This window comes from Oncorhynchus gorbuscha, linkage group LG04 (assembly GCF_021184085.1).
Source record: "Oncorhynchus gorbuscha isolate QuinsamMale2020 ecotype Even-year linkage group LG04, OgorEven_v1.0, whole genome shotgun sequence".
NCBI classification, from domain to species: Eukaryota; Metazoa; Chordata; class Actinopteri; order Salmoniformes; family Salmonidae; genus Oncorhynchus; species Oncorhynchus gorbuscha.
Genome location: NC_060176.1, coordinates 50,083,713 through 50,106,835, shown reverse-complemented (window position 1 = coordinate 50,106,835; position 23,123 = coordinate 50,083,713). Strand labels below are relative to the sequence as shown.

The 23,123-nt window shown below is 43.5% G+C and overlaps 1 protein-coding gene across 1 annotated transcript in view; it reads left to right on the top strand.

Annotated features, from left to right (window-relative positions):
- Nucleotides 1-20,473, top strand: part of LOC124034202 (single-stranded DNA-binding protein 2-like) — a 94,979-nt gene extending 74,506 nt beyond the window's left edge. Inside the window, exons 6-17 of the mRNA XM_046347077.1 lie at nucleotides 12,255-12,314; nucleotides 13,912-13,975; nucleotides 14,054-14,124; nucleotides 14,341-14,408; nucleotides 16,408-16,456; nucleotides 16,651-16,686; nucleotides 17,050-17,104; nucleotides 17,432-17,502; nucleotides 17,599-17,677; nucleotides 18,053-18,081; nucleotides 18,277-18,375; nucleotides 18,702-20,473. Coding sequence (XP_046203033.1) covers nucleotides 12,255-12,314; nucleotides 13,912-13,975; nucleotides 14,054-14,124; nucleotides 14,341-14,408; nucleotides 16,408-16,456; nucleotides 16,651-16,686; nucleotides 17,050-17,104; nucleotides 17,432-17,502; nucleotides 17,599-17,677; nucleotides 18,053-18,081; nucleotides 18,277-18,375; nucleotides 18,702-18,731 — 711 coding nt within the window. The 3' untranslated portion in view covers nucleotides 18,732-20,473. The remainder of the gene's footprint in view (nucleotides 1-12,254; nucleotides 12,315-13,911; nucleotides 13,976-14,053; nucleotides 14,125-14,340; nucleotides 14,409-16,407; nucleotides 16,457-16,650; nucleotides 16,687-17,049; nucleotides 17,105-17,431; nucleotides 17,503-17,598; nucleotides 17,678-18,052; nucleotides 18,082-18,276; nucleotides 18,376-18,701) is intronic.
- Nucleotides 20,474-23,123: the final 2,650 nt, after the last annotated feature.

Here is a 23,123-nt window from a genome sequence, read left to right as displayed (position 1 = left end):
TGTGTGTGTGTGTGTGTGTGTGTGTGTGTGTGTGTGTGTGTGTGTGTGTGTGTGTGTGTGTGTGTGTGTGTGTGTGTGTGTGTGTGTGTGGGAGACAGACAACCATTTTCTATCAGATTAGTAGCTACAGATTATGACCAACAGAACATTGTGTCCTATAGCCAGAACAGATACCACCGACACCAGGCAGGTACTCTCACTGTTGTCCAATGTGTCATTAATGGCAACCCCTTGTCTTCAGGACTTTTTCAATTGAAGCAGAAGAGGCTAGAGGAGTTGAGTGGGGAGTTACCATGGAACTGCAGAAAAAACTCAAATATGACTGGATTGAAGTAGAAGAGGCTAGAGGAGTTGAGTGGGGAGTTACCATGGAACTGCAGAAAAAACTCAAATATTCTGCTAAACTGACTGGATTGAAGTAGAATTGAGATCCTCCCCGCTAGTTGTACTTATAACAGAGCCAATCTTCGATACCCATGTCCCTCCACAGACCCTCCTACCTGCTGCATTAGATGGTAGATTAGCTTTGTCAGATGGTCATGTCAAGGGGAGAGTGTTAAGTGTGTGTGTGTGTTTGTATGTGTGCTGGTTGGGTTGTACTTCATCCTCTTACAATAACACTACATGTTCACAAAGACTAATTCAATCATCTTTCCATTTGTGTATGTTTTAGCAATACATGGACTTTACGCTCTGTAGCAAGGAGTTGATTTGCTTTTGTGTACAGTACCAGTCAAAAGTTTGGACACGCCTACTCATTCCAGGGTTGTTCTTTATTTTTACTATTTTCTACGTTGTAGAATAATAGTGAATACATCAAAACTATGAAATGACACATATGGAATCATGTCATAACCAAAAAGCAAATCAAAACATATTTGGTATTTGAGATTCTTCAAAGTAGCCACCCTTTGCCCTGATGACAGCTTTGCACACTCTTGGCATTCTCTCAACCAGCTTCATGAGGTAGTCACCTGGAGTGCATTTCAATTAACAGGTGTACCTTGTTAAAAGTTCATTTGTGGAATTTCTTTCCTTAAAATGTTTGAGGCAATCAGTTGTGTTGTGACAAGGTAGGGGTGGTATACAGAAGTATATTTGGTATACAGAAGCTGGTATTTGGTATACAGAAGCTGGTATTTGGTAGAAGACCAAGTCAATATTATGGCAGAGAAACGACAGTCCATCATTACTTTAAGACATGAAGGTAAGTCAATGCAGAACATTTCAAGAACTTTGAAAGTTTCTTCAAGTGCAGTCATAAAAACCATCAAGCGTTATAATGAAACTGATGAACTGGCTCTCCTGAGGACCACCACAGGAAAGGAAGACCCAGAGTTACCTCTGCTGCAGAGGATAAGGTCATTAGAGTTACTCGCCTCAGAAATTGCAGCCCAAATATATGCTTCACAGAGTTCAAGTAACAGACACATCTCAACATCAACTGTTTAGAGGAAACTGTGTGAATCAGGCCTTCATGGTCAAATGCAAAGAAACACACTAAAGGACACCAATAAGAAGAGACTTGCTTGGGCCAAGAAACATGAGCAATGAAGATTAGACCGGTGGAAATCTGTCCTTTGGTCTGATGAGTCCAAATTTGAGATTTTTGATTCCAACTACCGTGTCTTTGTGAGATTCAGAGTAGGTGAACGGATGATCTCCGTGATGGGTTCCCACCGTGAAGCATGGAAGAGGTGTGATGGTGTGGGGGTGCTATGCTGGTGACACTGTCTATGATTTCTTTAGAATTCAAGGCACACTTAACCAGCATGGCAACCACAACCACAGGGCTATTTGACTAAGACGGAAAGTGATGGAGTGCTGCATCAGATGACCTGGCCTCCACAATCACCCGACCTCAACCCAATTGAGATGGTTTGGGATGAGTTGGACCGCGGAGGGAAGGAAGAGCAGCCAACAAGTGCTCAGCATTTGTGGAAACTCCTTCAAGACTGTTGAAGCTGGTTGAGAGAATGCCAAGAGTGTGCAAAGCTGTAATCAAGGCAAAGGGTGGCTACTTTGAAGAATCTCAAATCTATTTTGATTTAACACTTTTTTGGTTACTACATGATTCCATATGTGTTATGTCATAGTTTTGATGTCTTCACTATTATTCTACAATGTAGAAAATAGTACAAATAAAGAACAACCCTTGAATGAGTAGGTGTCCAAACTTTTGACTGGTACTGTATGTGTGCATGTTAGTGTGTGTGTGTTGGTGTACAGGTGTGTGTGTGTGTGTCTGAGCAGTATGAGCTTCCTCTCTTAGGCAGTCAGTCTCTCCATTACATTAGTCAGTCGGCTGGTAGCGCATTGATTAAATGTCATTAACAGTCAAACTCAGTAGCTCACGTCTGACACTTAGATCAATAGCCTTCGTGGCAATATTTCAGATCAGCTTTTCAGAAATCTCAAACTTGAGTCAAAACACACCCTTTTCCACCAACTCCTGGTCCCCCGATCCTTGCTGAAAATCAATCATTGTTGTTGTTTGGAGCTGTCTTTGAAGAGGATTTCTTGTCAAGGCCAATCAGGGTCTGAGACAGAGCAGACTAGTTCCTCCCTGAGATTCTTACAGAGGCCAAACTGAATGATCAACACATGCCTATGCAGCTTTGAATCAACAAACAAACTAGCCACAACACAGGCACTGACTGGCAGACACACACATGCACACACAACTCAACTGGCTCCGTAATCCATATTCATTCATGCCTTTTGACTTACTCTAATTTACTCACTTCTTTGCACTTTCGCTCATTCACAAATAAATGTAATAATATATTAATTCATCCGTATACACTTATATTATTTCTTAGACTCTGCTATTCTCTTTTTACCTTTTCAAGGGCTGAAATACACCTGGGCTGAAATACACATAAGACAATAAGAAACATAATGGTACATGATAATCTCTGTGTTGTAAAGTCAATGTCCATTTAATTTGGATCCAAACAGAGAGGAAAGTAGGTAGCAGAGGGACTGGATGTCAACTGGATGTCACTGCCACCTAGTGGTGTGTTATGGTACTGCGTCCTAGCATTGCGTTTTCGTACTGCCACTTCGTGGTGTGTTATGGTACTGTCCCCTAGTGGTTTGTTATGGTACTGCTCCCTGGTGGTGTGTAATGATACTGCCCCCTAGTGGTGTCTTATGATACTGCTCCCTAGTGGTATAATACTGCTCCCAAGTGGTGTCTTATGATACTGATCCCGAGTGGTGTCTTATGATACTGCTCCCTAGTGGTGTCTTATGATACTGCTCCCTAGTGGTGTCTTATGAACTTCTCCCTAGTGGTGTCTTATGATACTGCTCCCTAGTGGTGTCTTATGATACTGCTCCCTAGTGGTGTGTTATGATACTGCTCCCTAGTGGTGTGTTATGGTACTGCTCCCTAGTGGTGTCTTATGATACTGCTGCCTAGTGGTATAATACTGCTCCCTAGTGGTGTCTTATGATACTGATCCCGAGTGGTGTCTTATGATACTGATCCCGAGTGGTGTCGTATGAACTTCTCCCTAGTGGTGTCGTATGATACTGCTCCCTAGTGGTGTCGTATGATACTGCTCCCTAGTGGTGTGTTATGGTACTGCTCCCTAGTGGTGTCTTATGGTACTGCTCCCTAGTGGTGTCTTATGGTACTGCCCCCTAGTGGTGTGTTATGGTACTGCTACCTAGTGGTGTCTTATGATACTGCTCCCTAGTGGTGTCTTATGATACTGCTCCCTAGTGGTGTCTTATGATACTGCTCCCTAGTGGTGTCGTATGATACTGATCCCTAGTGGTGTCTTATGATACTGATCCCTAGTGGTGTCTTATGATACTGATCCCTAGTGGTGTCTTATGATACTGATCCCTAGTGGTGTCTTATGATACTGCTCCCTAGTGGTGTCTTATGATACTGATCCCTAGTGGTGTCTTATGATACTGATCCCTAGTGGTGTCGTATGATACTGCTCCCTAGTGGTGTCTTATGGTACTGCTACCTAGTGGTGTCTTATGATACTGCTCCCTAGTGGTATAATACTGCTCCCTAGTGGTGTCTTATGATACTGATCCCGAGTGGTGTCTTATGATACTGATCCCGAGTGGTGTCGTATGAACTTCTCCCTAGTGGTGTCTTATGATACTGCTCCCTAGTGGTGTCTTATGATACTGCTCCCTAGTGGTGTCTTATGATACTGCTCCCTAGTGGTATAATACTGCTCCCTAGTGGTGTCTTATGATACTGATCCCTAGTGGTGTCGTATGAACTTCTCCCTAGTGGTGTCGTATGAACTTCTCCCTAGTGGTGTCGTATGATACTGCTCCCTAGTGGTGTCGTATGATACTGCTCCCTAGTGGTGTCGTATGATACTGCTCCCTAGTGGTGTGTTATGGTACTGCTCCCTAGTGGTGTGTTATGGTACTGCTCCCTAGTGGTGTCTTGTGGTACTGCCCCCTAGTGGTGTGTTATGGTACTGTTACCTAGTGGTGTCTTATGATACTGCTACCTAGTGGTGTCTTATGATACTGCTCCCTAGTGGTGTCTTATGATACTGATCCCTAGTGGTGTCGTATGATACTGATCCCTAGTGGTGTCTTATGATACTGCTCCCTAGTGGTGTCTTATGATACTGCTCCCTAGTGGTGTCTTATGATACTGCTCCCTAGTGGTGTCTTATGATACTGCTCCCTAGTGGTGTCTTATGATACTGCTCCCTAGTGGTGTCTTATGATACTGATCCCTAGTGGTGTCTTATGATACTGATCCCTAGTGGTGTCTTATGGTACTGCTACCTAGTGGTGTCTTATGATACTGCTCCCTAGTGGTATAATACTGCTCCCTAGTGGTGTCTTATGATACTGATCCCGAGTGGTGTCTTATGATACTGATCCCGAGTGGTGTCGTATGAACTTCTCCCTAGTGGTGTCTTATGATACTGCTCCCTAGTGGTGTCTTATGATACTGCTCCCTAGTGGTGTCTTATGATACTGCTCCCTAGTGGTATAATACTGCTCCCTAGTGGTGTCTTATGATACTGATCCCTAGTGGTGTCGTATGAACTTCTCCCTAGTGGTGTCGTATGAACTTCTCCCTAGTGGTGTCTTATGATACTGCTCCCTAGTGGTGTCTTATGATACTGATCCCTAGTGGTGTCGTATGAACTTCTCCCTAGTGGTGTCTTATTATTATTATTATTATTATTATTATGATACTGCTCCCTAGTGGTGTGTTATGGTACTGCTCCCTAGTGGTGTCTTATGGTACTGCTACCTAGTGGTGTCTTATGATACTGCTGCCTAGTGGTATAATACTGCTCCCTAGTGGTGTCTTATGATACTGATCCCTAGTGGTGTCGTATGAACTTCTCCCTAGTGGTGTCGTATGATACTGCTCCCTAGTGGTGTCTTATGATACTGCTCCCTAGTGGTGTCTTATGATACTGCTCCCTAGTGGTGTCGTATGAACTTCTCCCTAGTGGTGTCTTATGATACTGCTCCCTAGTGGTGTCTTATGATACTGCTCCCTAGTGGTGTCGTATGAACTTCTCCCTAGTGGTGTCTTATGATACTGCTCCCTAGTGGTGTCTTATGATACTGCTCCCTAGTGGTATAATACTGCTCCCTAGTGGTGTCTTATGATACTGATCCCTAGTGGTGTCGTATGAACTTCTCCCTAGTGGTGTCTTATGGTACTGCTCCCGAGTGGTGTCTTATGATACTGCTCCCTAGTGGTGTCTTATGATACTGCTCCCTAGTGGTGTCGTATGAACTTCTCCCTAGTGGTGTCTTATGATACTGCTCCCTAGTGGTGTCTTATGATACTGCTCCCTAGTGGTGTCTTATGATACTGCTCCCTAGTGGTGTGTTATGGTACTGCTCCCTAGTGGTGTCTTATGGTACTGCTACCTAGTGGTGTCTTATGGTACTGCTACCTAGTGGTGTCTTATGATACTGCTGCCTAGTGGTATAATACTGCTCCCTAGTGGTGTCTTATGATACTGATCCCTAGTGGTGTCGTATGAACTTCTCCCTAGTGGTGTCGTATGATACTGCTCCCTAGTGGTGTCGTATGATACTGCTCCCTAGTGGTGTCTTATGATACTGCTCCCTAGTGGTGTCTTATGATACTGCTCCCTAGTGGTGTCTTATGGTACTGCTACCTAGTGGTGTCTTATGATACTGCTGCCTAGTGGTATAATACTGCTCCCTAGTGATGTCTTATGATACTGATCCCTAGTGGTGTCGTATGAACTGCTCCCTAGTGGTGTCTTATGATACTGCTCCCTAGTGGTGTCTTATGATACTGCTCCCTAGTGGTGTGTTATGGTACTGCTCCCTAGTGGTGTCTTATGGTACTGCTCCCTAGTGGTGTCTTATGGTACTGCCCCCTAGTGGTGTGTTATGGTACTGCTCCCTAGTGGTGTCTTATGGTACTGCTCCCTAGTGGTGTCTTATGATACTTCTCCCTAGTGGTGTCTTATGATACTGCTCCCTAGTGGTGTCTTATGATACTGCTCCCTAGTGGTATAATACTGCTCCCTAGTGGTGTCTTATGATACTGATCCCTAGTGGTGTCTTATGGTACTGCTCCCGAGTGGTGTCTTATGATACTGCTCCCTAGTGGTGTCTTATGATACTGCTCCCTAGTGGTGTCTTATGATACTGCTCCCTAGTGGTGTGTTATGGTACTGCTCCCTAGTGGTGTCTTATGATACTGCTCCCTAGTGGTGTCTTATGATACTGCTCCCTAGTGGTGTCTTATGATACTGCTCCCTAGTGGTGTGTTATGGTACTGCTCCCTAGTGGTGTCTTATGGTACTGCTACCTAGTGGTGTCTTATGATACTGCTCCCTAGTGGTATAATACTGCTCCCTAGTGGTGTCTTATGATACTGATCCCTAGTGGTGTCGTATGAACTTCTCCCTAGTGGTGTCTTATGATACTGCTCCCTAGTGGTGTCTTATGATACTGCTCCCTAGTGGTGTCTTATGATACTGCTCCCTAGTGGTGTGTTATGGTACTGCTCCCTAGTGGTGTCTTATGGTACTGCTACCTAGTGGTGTCTTATGATACTGCTGCCTAGTGGTATAATACTGCTCCCTAGTGGTGTCTTATGATCCCTAGTGGTGTCTTATGATACTGCTCCCTAGTGGTGTCTTATGATACTGCTCCCTAGTGGTGTCTTATGATACTGCTCCCTAGTGGTGTGTTATGATACTGCTCCCTAGTGGTGTCTTATGGTACTGCTCCCTAGTGGTGTCTTATGGTACTGCCCCCTAGTGGTGTGTTATGGTACTGCTCCCTAGTGGTGTCTTATGATACTGCTCCCTAGTGGTGTCTTATGATACTGCTCCCTAGTGGTGTCTTATGATACTGCTCCCTATTGGTGTCGTATGATACTGATCCCTAGTGGTGTCTTATGATACTGATCCCTAGTGGTGTCGTATGATACTGATCCCTAGTGGTGTCTTATGATACTGATCCCTAGTGGTGTCTTATGGTACTGCTACCTAGTGGTGTCTTATGATACTGCTCCCTAGTGGTATAATACTGCTCCCTAGTGGTGTCTTATGATACTGCTCCCTAGTGGTATAATACTGCTCCCTAGTGGTGTCTTATGATACTGATCCCGAGTGGTGTCGTATGAAATTCTCCCTCGTGGTGTCTTATGATACTGCTCCCTAGTGGTGTCTTATGATACTGATCCCTAGTGGTGTCTTATGGTACTGCTACCTAGTGATGTCTTATGATACTGCTCCCTAGTGGTATAATACTGCTCCCTAGTGGTGTCTTATGATACTGATCCCTAGTGGTGTCGTATGAACTTCTCCCTAGTGGTATCTTATGATACTGCTCCCTAATGGTGTCTTATGGTACTGCTCCCTAGTGGTGTCTTATGGTACTGCTCCCGAGTGGTGTCTTATGATACTGCTCCCGAGTGGTGTGTTACGGTACTGCCCCCTAGTGGTGTGTTATGGTACTGCTACATAGTGGTGTCTTATTATACTGCTCCCTAGTGGTGTGTTATGGTAAAAAATCAAATCAAATCAAATTTTATTTGTCACATACACATGGTTAGCAGATGTTAGTGCGAGTGTAGCGAAATGCTTGTGCTTCTAGTTCCGACAATGCAGTAATAACCAACAAGTAATCCAGATAACAATTCCAAAACTACTACCTTATAGACACAAGTGTAAGGGGATAAAGAATATGTACATAAAGATATATGAATGAGTGATGGTACAGAGCGGCATAGGCAAGATACAGTAGATGGTATTGAGGGCAGTATATACATATGAGATGAGTATGTAAACAAAGTGGCATAGTTAAAGTGGCTAGTGATACATGTATTACATAAGGATGCAGTAGATGATCTAGAGTACAGTATATACGTATACATATGAGATGAATAATGTAGGGTATGTAAACATTATATTAGGTAGCATTGTTTAAAGTGGCTAGTGATATATTTTACATCATTTCCCATCAATTCCCATTATTAAAGTGGCTGGAGTTGAGTCAGTGTGTTGGCAGCAGCCACTCAATGTTAGTGGTGGCTGTTTAACAGTCTGATGGCCTTGAGATAGAAGCTGTTTTTCAGTCTCTCGGTCCCAGCTTTGATGCACCTGTACTGACTTCGCCTTCTGGATGATAGCGGGGTGAACAGGCATTGGCTCGGGTGGTTGTTGTCCTTGATGATCTTTATGGCCTTCCTGTGACATCGGGTGGTGCAGGTGTCCTGGAGGGCAGGTAGTTTGCCCCCGGTGATGCGTTGTGCAGACCTCACTACCCTCTGGAGAGCCTTACGGTTGTGGGCGGAGCAGTTGCCGTACCAGGCGGTGATACAGCCCGACAGGATGCTCTCGATTGTGCATCTGTAGAAGTTTGAGTGCTTTTGGTGACAAGCCGTTAATTGCTGCTGCGCCTTCTTCAAGATGCTGTCTGTGTGGGTGGACCAATTCAGTCTGTCTGTGATGTGTACGCCGAGGAACTTAAAACTTACTACCCTCTCCACTACTGTTCCATCGATGTGGATAGGGGGGTGTTCCCTCTGCTGTTTCCTGAAGTCCACAATTATCTCCTTAGTTTTGTTGACGTTGAGTGTGAGGTTATTTTCCTGACACCACACTCCGAGAGCCCTCACCTCCTTCCTGTAGGCAGTCTCGTCGTTGTTGGTAATCAAGCCTACCACTGTTTTGTCGTCCGCAAACTTGATGATTGAGTTGGAGGCGTGCGTGGCCACGCAGTCGTGGGTGAACAGGGAGTACAGGAGAGGGCTCAGAACGCACCGTTGTGGGGCCCCAGTGTTGAGGATCAGCGGGGTGGAGATGTTGTTGCCTACCCTCACCACCTGGGGGTGGCCCGTCAGGAAGTCCAGTACCCAGTTGCACAGGGCGGGGTCGAGACCCAGGGTCTCGAGCTTGATGACGAGCTTGGAGGGCACTATGGTGTTAAATGCCGAGCTGTAGTCGATGAACAGCATTCTCACATAGGTATTCCTCTTGTCCAGATGGGTTAGGGCAGTGTGCAGTGTGGTTGAGATTGCATCGTCTGTGGACCTATTTGGGCGGTAAGCAAATTGGAGTGGGTCTAGGGTGTCAGGAAGGGTGGAGGTGATATGGTCCTTGACTAGTCTCTCAAAGCACTTCATGATGACAGAAGTAGTCGTTTAGCTCAGTTACCTTAGCTTTCTTGGGAACAGGAACAATGGTGGCCCTCTTGAAGCATGTGGGAACAACAGACTGGGATAGGGATTGATTGAATATGTGCGTAAACACACCAGCCAGCTGGTCTGCGCATGCTCTGAGGGCGCGGCTGGGGATGCCATCTGGGCCTGCAGCCTTGCGAGGGTTGACACGTTTAAATGTTTTCCTCACGTCGGCTGCAGTGAAGGAGAGTCCGCATGTTTTAGTTGCGGGCAGTGTCAGTGGGCAGTGTCACTGTATTGTCCTCAAAGCGGGCAAAAAAGTTATTTAGTCTGCCTGGGAGCAAGACATCCTGGTCCGTGACAGTGCTGGTTTTCTTTTTGTAATCCGTGATTGACTGTAGACCCTGCCACATACCTCTTGTGTCTGAGCCGTTGAATTGAGATTCTACTTTGTCTCTATACTGACGCTTAGCTTGTTTGATTGCCTTGAGGAGGGAATAGTTACACTGTTTGTATTCGGTCATGTTTCCAGTCACCTTGCCCTGATTAAAAGCAGTGGTTCGCGCTTTCAGTTTCACGCGAATGCTGCCATCAATCCACGGTTTCTGGTTTGGGAATGTTTTAATCGTTGCTATGGGAACGACATCTTCAACGCACGTTCTAATGAACTCGCACACCGACTCAGCGTATTCGTCAATGTTGTCGTCTGACACAATACGGAACATATCCCAGTCCACGTGATGGAAGCAGTCTTGGAGTGTGGAATCAGATTGGTCGGACCAGCGTTGAAGCGGGAGCTTCTTGTTTTAGTTTCTGTCTGTAGGCAGGGAGCAACAAAATGGAATCTGCTTCTCTGTAGCTCACATCATTGGTTGGGTTTGGTTCAATAGCGGTGCGTGGGTAAAATCCCTGTGGAAGCCAAGCCAGTAAAAAAGCCATATTCCAACCTATGTTGTGATAATTGTTATTTTCTCTATAACCCATTCGTTCATATGCCACCGTGATATACAATAAAGCCAAGACAACAAAAAGACAAAAGTCACACAGCGGCGGAATAAATTCAACTACACATTTGTTTTTTGTTTTTATCACAAAATCAGAGAGCAACATATTGCATGTAACAAACAGTTACATGACCCACAGCATGGTCAGCCAGGCATGTTTTAGACAGTTTACTAAGTAACTACTGATTTAGAACCACGGAGTTGCCGCAAGTCAGCATAAAGACAACAGGAGCACTGCCTCTGCTATTCTAGCACCATTTCAACTTAAACATTATCAAATCAACTAGGCTATAATACAGTGAAAACAAACAAAAGATACCAACAATTATTTAGTCCAATCAATCTTCCTAAATATCATGTGGCTGTCCATGGTACTGATTTCTTTCTTTCTGTGCGTGTGCAAGTAAAAAATGTTGACTCATCCTACTTGTAGACCAATGCCTTCCACCTCTCTTTAATGTTGGCAAAATGGTCTATTCCTTTGTCATACAGTATGTTTTTAGGTTTTGTTATCATAGGCTACCTAGCTAAAATATCTTGCTAGCCTAACTTCCTTGCATGGGCAACAATGAACCAGCTAAGTTAGCTAGCTAGTTAACTTGAGCCTAGTCTACATCTAGGCTACATATTGAACTTAATTTGTCTCAGGCCAGTGGCACAATATATAAATGTATGGTTAGATCAGAATCACCTTCATAATCATACAGAGAATGTACAGAGACTGAAGTCAAAACCCATCTCCATCCATGTCTTAGGAAAAGGTCGATTTAGCAAGCTAGCTACTACAGGACAACAACAAAAGCAGCCCAGAAACATTAAAAAAAAAAAATAATGTTTGCGTTGGATGTGATTTGATTGGTGTGAAGCCAGATCCAAACTGCCTTCCCTTGGTTGAGCTCAGCTGAACGCTGATTGGCTAATTCTTTTATACTTTTTTTTATCAAGGGAAGCCAAATGCTTGCTGGCATCAATCAATCAAATGTTATGGAGTCATACTCTTTTGGTCCAGACAGCATCAAATACATGGGCTACCCATACTGAGACAGAGGGACGCTGTTTCCCTTGCTCGGATGACTTTTCCGGTGAGATTCAGCTACTTGCGAATTGAAGGGAAATTATGAAAACACAGAGATTCTAGAGATAAATTATTTTCTCCTTTTTATTTTTGAATTTGTCAAATATTTTGGAAAGCCTTCCCTTGGCCTCCATGAATACACACAACTGGTTTGGTTTAGTTTGAATTGACCTCAAAATTTATGGGACAGTTCATTGTGTGTGGTGTAGACATTGGATAGCAGACACACACAATAGCAACATTATATTTCAATCACAGAACACAAACATGTTAATCCTACAGGTAACACACTGAAACATGCATAGTAGTTAGTCATGGGAGTGTAGAAGTGTCATAACTGACTGTCATACTAACATTGCTAGCATTCATTATCATATACTATATCTCTTTCCATCAGACTTTATCTCACCCTAACTCTATCGTCCTCTATCCCCCCACTCTCTTTGTGTGTGTACTGGTATGTGTGTGCATGCTTGTAACCCTGTGTGTATGTTTTGTGTGTGTATGTTTGTTTGTTTGTGCGTGTGTACCTTCACAGTCGTTCATGTCACCTCGTTATCCTGGTGGGCCCAGACCTCCCCTCAGAATACCTAATCAGGTAAGATCACTGATGCACAGACGCGCTCCTCAGGCTACAATAGGATATGTACCCTCATCTTTTTTATTTCCCTTCACTTGTATCTGCTTCTATTTACAGTGGGGCAAAAATGTATTTAGTCAGCCACCAATTGGGCAAGTTCTCCCACTTAAAAATATGAGAGAGGCCTCTAATTTCCATCATAGGTACACTTCAACTATGACAGACAAAATGAGAAGAAAATAAATCCAGAAAATCACATTGTAGGATTTTTAATGAATTTATTGGCAAATTATGGTGGAAAATAAGTATTTGGTCACCTATAAACAAGCAAGATTTCTGGCTCTCACAGACCTGTAACTTCTTCTTTAAGAGGCTCCTCTGTCCTCCACTCGTTAGCTGTATTAATGGCACCTGTTTGTACTTGTTATCAGTATAAAAGACACCTGCCACAACCTCAAACAGTCACACTCCAAACTCCATTATGGCCAAGACCAAAGAGCTGTCAAAGGACACCAGAAACAAAATTGTAGACCTGCACCAGGCTAGGAAGACTGAATCTGCAATAGGTAAGCAGCTTGGTTTGAAGAAATCAACTGTGGGAGCAATTATTAGGAAATGGAAAACATACAAGACCACTGATAATCTCCCTCGATCTGGGGCTCCACGCAAAATCTCACCCCGTGGGGTCAAAATGATCACAAGAACGGTGAGCAAAAATCCCAGAACCACACGGAGGGACCTAGTGCATGACCTGCAGAGAGCTGGGACCAAAGTAACAAAGCCTACCATCAGTAACACACTACGCCGCCAGGGACTCAAATCCTGCAGTGCCAGACGTGTCCCCCTGCTTAAGCCAGTACATGTCCAGGCCCGTCTGAAGTTTGCTAGAGAGCATTTGGATGATCCAGAAAAAGATTGGGAGAATGTCATATGGTCAGATGAAACCAAAATATAACCTTTTGGTAAAAACTCAACTCGTCGTGTTTGGAGGACAAAGAATGCTGAGTTGCATCCAAAGAACACCATACCTACTGTGAAGCATGGGGGTGGAAACATCATGCTTTGGGGCTGTTTTTCTGCTAAGGGACCAGGACGACTGAAAGAAAGAATGAATGGAGCCATGTATTGTGAGATTTTGAGTGAAAACCTCCTCCCATCAGCAAGGGCATTGAAGACAACAGTGTGTGAAAACCTTGTGAAGACTTACAGGAAACGTTTGACCTCTGTCATTGCCAACAAAGGGTATATAACAAAGTATTGAGAAACTTTTGTTATTGACCAAATACTTATTTTCCACCATAATTTGCAAATAAATTCATTAAAAATCATACAATGTGATTTTCTGGATTTTTTTTCTTCTCATTTTGTCTGTCATAGTTTACCTATGATGAAAATGACAGGCCTCTCTCATCTTTTTAAGTGGGAGAACTTGCACAATTGGTGGCTGATAAATACTTTTTTGCCCCACTGTATATCTTATTTGACTACATTATATTGTCTTGTCTTACCCTCTTTGACCGGGTTTGGACATGATTATGTGTATAGCCCCTTAGCTTTACTGTATGTTAATGATTTTATGTTATATTTTGTGATGATGATGACGATTTCGGCTCAGGCAATGGGGGTCCATGGTAACCAGCCTATGCTACCCAGCGGAATGGACCCCACAAGACAGCAAGGTGTGTGTCACACATACACACCACAGACTCTTACTCACATACAAGGACTGCGAGCTGATAGCGCTCTGTTTTTTTCAGGGCATCCAAATATGGGCGGGCCCATGCAGCGAATGACTCCACCCAGAGGGATGGTCCCTCTTGCGCCACAGGTATGTGATTGGATGAAATCTCCAGGTTTGCGTAAGTTTAAACTCCTTCGGTAACATTAGCGTATGTTTGGCTGTTTGTGTTTGTAGGTGGGTGAATATAGTTGTATTTATGTGTGGTAGTATACAATAGTAGTATTTCTACTCTCCACCTGTAGATCCTGTTTGAGTTGTGTACATTACTTTACAGTAGTTTGACCTTGGGTTTCTCTTTTCCAGAACTACGGTGGAGGGATGAGACCTCCTCTAAATGCACTCGTTGGCCCTGGGATGCCTGGCATGAACATGTGAGCACTCTGTCATCAATACACACACGGTACACACATACAGTGCATTCGGAAAGTATTCAGACCCCTTGACTTTTTCACATTTTGTTACGTTATAGTTTTATTCTAAAATGTATTATGCACAATACCCCATAATGACAAAGCAAAATCAGGTTAAGAAACTTTTGCTAATTTCTATAAAAAATATAAAAAACTGAATTATCACATTTACATAAGTAATTCAAAACCTTTACTCAGTACTTTGTTGAAGCACCTTTGGCAGTGATTACAGCATCAATTCTTCTTGAGTATGATGCTACAAGCTTGACATATGTATTTGGGGAGTTTCTCCCATTCTTCTTTGCAGATCCTCTCAAGCTCTGTCAGGTTGGATGGGGAGCGTTGCTGCACAACTATTTTCAGGTCTCTCCAGAGATGTTTGATCAGGTTCAAATCCAGGCTCTGGCAGGGCCACTCAAGGACATTCAGAGCCTTGTTCTGAAGCCACTCCTGTGTTGTCTTGGCTCTGTGCTTAGGGTTGTTTTCCTGTTGAAAGGTGAACCTTCACCCCAGTCTGAGGTCCTGAGCGCTTTGAGCAGGTTTTCATCAAGCATCTCTCTGTACTCAGCTAGGTTCCTCTTTCCCTCGATCCTGACTAGTCTCCCAGTCCCTGCCGAAAAACATCTCCACAGCATGATGCTGCCACCGTAAGTAAGGATGGTGCCAGGTTTCCTCCAGAAGTGACGCTTGGCATTCAGGCCAAAGAGTTCAATCTTGGTTTCATCAGACCAGAGAATCTTGTTTTTCATGGTCTGAGAGTCTTTGGGTGTCTTTTGGCAAACTCCAAGCGGGCTGTCATGTGCCTTTTACTGAGGAGTGGCTTCCGTCTGGCCACTCTACCATAAAGGCCTGATTGGTTGTCCTTCTGGAAGGTTTTCCCATCTCCACAGAGGCACTCTAGAGCTCTGTCAGAGTGACCATCGGGTTCTTGGTCACCTTCCTGACCAAGGCCCTTCTCCCTCATTTGCTCAGTTTGGCTGGTCGGCCAGCTCTAGGAAGAGTCTTGGTGGTTCCAAACGTCTTCCATTAAAATAATGATGGAGGACACTATGTTCTTGGGGATCTTCAATGCTGCAGAAATGTTTTGATAACCTTTCCCAGATCTGCGCCTTGACACAATCCTGTCTCAAAGCTCTACAGACAATTCCTTCGACCTCATGCCTTGGTTTTTGCTCTGGCCTGCACTGTCAACTGTGGGACCTTATAGACAGGCGTGTGCCTTTCCAATCATGTCCAATCAATTGAATTTACCACAGGTGGATTCCAATCAAGTTGTAGAAACATCAAGGATGATCAATAGAAATAGGATGCACCTGAACTCAATTTCGAGTCTCATAGCAAAGGGTCTGAATACGGTAAATAAGGTATTTCTGTTTTTCCCAAAAACTTTTCACTTTGTCATTATGGAGTATTATGTGCAGATTCCCGAGGATTTTTTACTTTAAAAATTAAATTAAATTTAGAATAAGGCTGTAACGTAACAAAAAACATTTGTATTTATTTTATTTTTATTTAACTAGGCAAGTCAGTTAAGAACAAATGATTATTTACAATGACGGCCTACCACGGGTAAACCTGGACGACGCTGGGCCAATTGTGCGCCTCCCTATATACATACACACACTACACACAAAAACATGTGCGTGCACGCACACACAATGAACAGACACGGCACTGTAAACATACAATCCACACAGTACTTTAACTCTTCCCCCCCAAAGGATGTGGTTACGCAAGAGTTCTATAAAAACAATATCTCCTCAATCCCTCACTAGATACGATCACTACCCTCAGAGCTGATTATGATTGGATGTGCTGTCCTCTCTTCCTTTCTCTGGCCTCTAAATGATGTGTTCTTGCCAATACTGTTGACGGGAAATAGAACAACCCAGGACTGTGTAAGAACAGAGTGAACTAAAGTATGTGTGCGTGTGTGTGTGTGTGTGTGTGTGTATTTTAGGGGACCTGGTGGGGGTAGACCTTGGCCAAATCCTCAAAACGCCAACTCAGTGAGTAACCAGAAAAACAAACTTTAACACAACCACCAAGACAGATACCTAAATATACCACAATAACAATAAAACAGCAAATATTTTAATTAAAAATTTAAAAAACATACATTTCCTGAAGAGAGGATTTGAATAAAGAGAAATGCTATTTTCTCACTCTCTCTCTCTCTCTCTCTCTCTTTGTCTGTCTGTAGATCCCCTACTCCTCTGCATCTCCAGGAAGTTATGTGGTATGTATATAGTATGACCCTCTATAGTATGACCCTGTATATAGTATTCTTATTTACATTATTGTGTTCTTGTTGTTTTTATATCTTGTGTTTTGTTCTACCCTGTTATTTTTGGCATTACATTGTTATTGATAACTGCATTGTTGGGATTAGAGCTGCAAGAAAAGCATTTCACTGTACTTGAGCATGTGACATTAAAACTTGATACTTGAAACTATCTGACTGGAAGTTGGTTGTCTGTATTTGCCTGTTAGTTACAAGGCACTATATAGTGTATTGTCTTTATAGATATTAGGAGCATTATAGTGTTGGTGTGTAGTTGCAATGAGGCATTCATCTCCCAATTATCAACTCTCATTTTAGGGTCCGCCGGGAGGAGGGGGGCCACCTGGTACTCCAATAATGCCCAGCCCAGCAGGTAGTGTGTGCGTGTGTTTGGGGGGCCTTGACCTGAGTGGGGCTAATGGATGTATGTGTGGGGTTAGACAGGGACAGGGATGCATTCACAATGTTACAAACTGACTTTAGCGATTTGGTCTGTGAAACAACTTAACTATATATATCTGACCTAAAGTGTGACTTCACCTCAAGTCAGTTGTCTATTTGGCTTATAGTATGTTCAAGATTCTAGTGGGTACTTAACCTGAGGGTGTGTGTGTGTGTGTGTGTGTGTACTGTATGTATACATGTGTGTGTACATATGTATACTGTATGTATGAGTTGTGTATACTGTGTTTCCTGTCAGACTCGACTAACTCCGGTGACAACATATACACCATGATCAACACAGTCCCCCCTGGTGGAAACAGACCAAATGTAAGATAACTTAACCATCATTATCTGTGGGTGTGTGTGTGTGTGTGAGCGTGTGATTTAACTGTTTAATACTGTTTGCTTGTGTTTTGGCCTTAGTTTCCAATGGGTGCTGGTGCAGACGGTCCAATGGGAGGGATGGCAGGAATGGAGCCACATCACATGAATGGATCGCTAGGTAACACTTAGGGCCCTATTCAATTTGTAAAGCTGAAGCATTTATGGAGCATTTACCATGAATGCAGTCTGTGCTAAAGCAGGAACATTGCCTTTTGAATTTCAATCACGCTATGAAGCTGAATAGAACCCTTAAACAGACACACACACACACACACACACACACACACACACACACACACACACACACACACACACACACACACACACACACACACACACACACACACACACACACACACACACACACACACACACACACACACACATGCTTTGAGCTTGTTCTTAACTCCCTACACTAGTCTTTTGAAGGGTAAATTGATGTGTTTACTGAGACTGTATAGTAGTAATTCCCTTCTCTCTCCCAACTACCCAGGGTCTGGTGACATGGATAGCCTCCCTAAGGTAGGAGAAGACTCCAACCCAACCCATACCATTAGTAATTTGCATCAATCAATTATCAGACAGACTTTTGTAGTGATTTGTATGTGGTTGAAATATTGGTACTACCGTTAATGGTTAATCTACCCTATTGCGTATGTATGGTATACAGATAGATAATGGATTATATTTCTATGTTGTGTGATTGGTTCTGATCAGAACTCTCCTGGTAACCTGAGTATGAGTAACCAGCCGGGGACCCCCAGAGATGACGGCGAGATGGGGGGCAACTTCCTCAACCCCTTTCAGAACGAGAGCGTGAGTCCATACTCGCACCCACAGAAGTTATTCAAAGGGCCAGAGACACACATTGTAGCAGTAGGACTGAAGATTATCTTTACCAACTTTCAAAATGAACATTAGCCTACCAACTATACTTTTTTACATGGTGTTGATTATAAATATTAAAGGGCCTGGACACTGAAAGGCTCCATTACCAACACAATGTTTCACCAACCACCTCAGGTGTGTGCAGGGGACTTTCAGTGTGTGTTCCCTATTTGTTCATACCATAAAAAGTGATGTTTGGCTTCATAAGAGTATTGATAATATTTACATAACCCCCTTTGTCCGTCTCTCTCTAGTATTCTCCAAACATGACGATGAGTGTGTGAAGGCTCCGCCAGCTGGTCAGTTAGTGGTGTGGATTGGTGGAAGAGACAGGACGTGATGTCATCTATGCCCAGTGGCTCTTCCTCTCTGTGCCCTCTCTACCAGGACAGTGGACCCAGGCCTCGTTCTCCCCCTGGCCTCTATCTGTGTTTGTTCTCTTCTTCCGTTTCCTCTCACTTTTACACTTGTGACCTTCTGCTTCGTTCATCACCTACCATCAGAGACTGTATGAAAGGAACCTCCATTCTAACAAACCAGGAAATACAAATCTCTGTATATTTATAAATGTATGTCACTGTGCATACTCTCAGTCATGCTAACACAGAAAGATGTACCATGCTCCACCATCTTGTGGAAAAGACACTGAAAACCCTCAAGTGTAAAGAAATCTGAGCAGGTAGCTTTCTGGCTCCCCACCTGCATTCGTTATGAGTCTTTAGATTTGATGGGCATGATGGCACCCACGGTCTATGATTGGATGAATTGAGATGACAACTTCAGTCTCATTGGATATACAACAACCTGGAATAAAGCCTATTTAATGGTATCCTCCGTCTCTCATTGGATGAAGATTATGGCAACCACAGTCTTTGATTGGAGATGGGCGACAGCTTCAGTGATTTGAGATCTTTGTCCCACAGTGAACATTCACCAATGTTTTTTTTTCATTTTTTTTCACCTCCATACACTTGAATCTGATGTGCTATGTTGAGAGAGATCATTCAGTACAGTATGGGCCATGTTTTCAATTTTGTTTTTTATTGGTTGGTTGATTTTGTTTGGCATGGTGACTGGTTTGAGAATATACACCTGCTTGTTGAGCTGTACACTGTGTAAGTGTACTGGCTAGAGAGTACTGTAAGGCCACATCTTATCATTTACTGGGAGCAATGTTCATCCTTATATAAATGTCTTGACTACGAGCATCAACACCTAAAAACAAAGAGATTTGCCAATCTAACGATGACACATCTGAGATGGAGAGAACAGAGAAAATGCAAGCAGTTGGTTGTCTGAAAGAGAACTATTTTCTGCCTTGTCAAAAGGATGCAATGTGTTGTGATTTTTGCAAAGAATGCAAGACTGTAGATTGAACGACAAAGGAAAACTAAAAGTGCAGCAATTGGTGACAATGGTTGTAGGGATTTTTGTGTGAAGGTATTATTAAAAACATGCATTTAAATCATTCTCTTAATTAATTTATTATTGTCATCCGGAAAAACTGTGATCTTAATGTATTTTGGAGAGTATGTGTAGAGGTAAAATAGCTGTGTTTTGTATTATTTTAAACCTACTCCTCAGCCCATGTTAGTTTTATTATTATAATATTTGGTCCATGACGTTATTATTTAGTCCTATTCCCTCCCGTAGATCTAAAACTCATAAATCTAACTTCTCTTCTTTATGTATCTAACACATGGAGGGATGGACAGAAAGAGAGAACGAAAGAGAGAGGGGAAAGATGAACTAGGGGACACCAATACAGAGCCGTTTGTTTTCATGTTAGTTTAAAGTCACAAGTATGAATAATGAAAGATGCATATTTTTTTCTTTTTAAATTTGACAATTTACACATTTTTGGATTCCAAATGTTGGTTGTTTGTTTCCATTTGTGATGTGTTCATTTTCTTCCTTTTTCCTGTTATTCTTTTATTTTTACCTCTTTATGTTTTGTAAATACACTGAGAAGTACTACATGGGTTTTGAATATGCTAGTATAAAGCTTCTCTTCCCTCATTAATAATGTTGACTCTTTGTGTATGTCTAATGTGCATGCATGTGTTTACACAGGCAGCCCAATTATTTCACCTTTTACCTCTTTCTCCCCAATTGGTAGTTACAGTCTTGTCTCATCGCTGCAACTCCTATATGGACTCGGGAGAGGCAAAGGTCGAGAGCCATGCATCCTCCGTAACACGACCCTGCCAAGTTGCACTGCTTCTTGGCACACTGATCGCTTAACCCGGAAGCCAGCCGCACCAATGTGTCGGAGGAAACACGGTCCAACTGATGACCGAATACAGCTTGCAGGCGCCCGGCCCACCACAAGGAGTTGCTAGAGCACGAAGGGACAAGGAAATCCCAGCCGGCTAAACCCTCCCCTAACCCGGACCAATTGTGCGCTGTGTCATGGGTCTCCCGGTCACAGCCGGCTGTAACAAAGCATGGGACCTCGGGGCCGCCTGCCTTATACATGTTTTACATTGACAGTGACAGCTCGAAAACTAGCTACAATAGACAATGGAGAAGCAGAGTAAAAAAACGTAAGGGTGGGGCTGAAAAGTTAACAGACAAAAGTCTTCACTCAAATGCAAAAAACTTACCGACTTATTCGGTAGTAGTAGTACTAGTATCATTGCCACCGACACTAACATCGAAGTGCTAGACTGGCAAGAGGAAGATGCCACAACCCGGTTCGCGGGTAAAAGAGTAGACGGAGAGGACAGCGAAGCCAAAGACAGTGCAGCCGAAGCGGTAGATATGTGCCTAAATGTGTTACAAATACAACATGTTATATCAGAATACTATTGGTCAGCTACTGATGTGTAAATGTACCAGAAAGAAAGAAGTGGTCCTTCTGTAGCTCAGTTGGTAGAGCATGGCGCTTGTAACGCCAGGGTAGTGGGTTCGATCCCCGGGACCACCCATACGTAGAATGTATGCACACATGACTGTAAGTCGCTTTGGCTAAAAGCGTCTGCTAAATGGCATATATATATATAATTGAGGTAAAGACAGCCAGCGGAAAAACTCAAATTTGACCCTTAGTAAAGCTCTGAAAGCCTAATGTTAGATTTCGCCGTCCTGTGGGGATTTTGTGGGAAATGGTAATCACTTGATTATCAGTGATTTTCTGTCATATCCTTTTACTTAGCTAAAATAAGAATTTATTTGATTGATTGCTTTTGCCTTGTCGTTCTAAACGCTAAATTGCATTAGACATATACAAACATTAATTAGCTAATTTTATTTAATGTCTATACAGCCATTGGTTGCAAATGGTATACATATTGTAAATCGAATCAAGTCCTTTCCCTCTCAAATTCATATTTTGTGCTGGAGAATATATGACTACAGTGATTTGCTAGCTATGATCCTCATCGCCACGGTTCTTACAATTTCACCTCTTACTAGAAAATGCATTGAAACTCATCATCATGCCAACAGTCCGGTGTGAATGGCGAGTAAAAGCTTGTCATTCATTCACTTGACATGAAATAGTTGGCTAATGCTGTGTTATAGTTTTTCAAAATGTCGCTTTTATTAGTTCATTTATATATTATTGTAATGAAACGGCAGGGAGCAGGTCTCGAACCCTCGACCATCTAGCCCGAAGTCCAGTTCGCTATCGACTGTGCTGCAAAAGCATTCTCGAGCGGCAGAGTCGATATCCGTGATTATAAACCCAGGGTCGTTACACTACTCCCTCCATTCAGAGTGTGTCCTCGCACTAGCTTGCGACTCTACGTCTTACAGGAACGTGCTCACCGGCCAAGCACATGCACTGTCGTGGATGCAAGGTCCGATCACTTCTGACACCAATGTAATGAAACCGCAGGGAGCAGGTCTCGAACCCTCGACCTTCTAGCCCGAAGTCCAGCACGCTATCGACTGTGCCGCAAAAGCATGCTCCAGCGGCAGTCGATATCCGCTCTTATAAACCCAGGGTCGTTACACTATTTTATTCATATTCAGGTTGATGACATGCCCAGTCCAGCTTCAGTGTAAGAGAGGACCTTTGGGGTTGATGACAGGCCCAGTCCAGTTTCAGTGGAAGAGAGGACCTTTGGGGTTGATGACAGGCCCAGTCCAGCTTCAGTGGAAAAGAGGACCTTTGGGGTTGATGATAGTCCCAGTCCAGTTTCAGTGTAAGAGAGGACCTTTGGGGTTGATGACAGGCCCAGTTCAGCTTCAGTGGAAGAGAGGACATTTGGGGTTGATGACAGGCCCAGTTCAGCTTCAGTGGAAAAGAGGACATTTGGGGTTGATGATAGGCCCAGTCCAGTTTCAGTGGAAGAGGTCATTGAGAAAATGGAAAAGAGGACCTTTGGGGCTGAGTGACAGGCAAATCCAGTCAAATCAGCTTCAGTGGAAGAGTATCATTGGACCTAACATTGGGGACTGGAAGAGGAAGTCCCAGTCCAGTTTCAGGGGTTGGGGTTGATGACAGGCCCAGTCCAGTTTCAGTGGAAGAGATCATGGAGGTTGATGACAGGCCCAGTCCAGTTTCAATGGAAGAGAGGACATTTGGGGTTGATGACAGGCCCAATCCAGTTTCAGTGGAAGAGATCATGGAAGTTGATGACAGGCCCAGTCCAGTTTCAATGGAAGAGAGCATGGAGGTTGATGACAGGCCCAGTCCAGTTTCAATGGAAGAGAGCATGGAGGTTGAT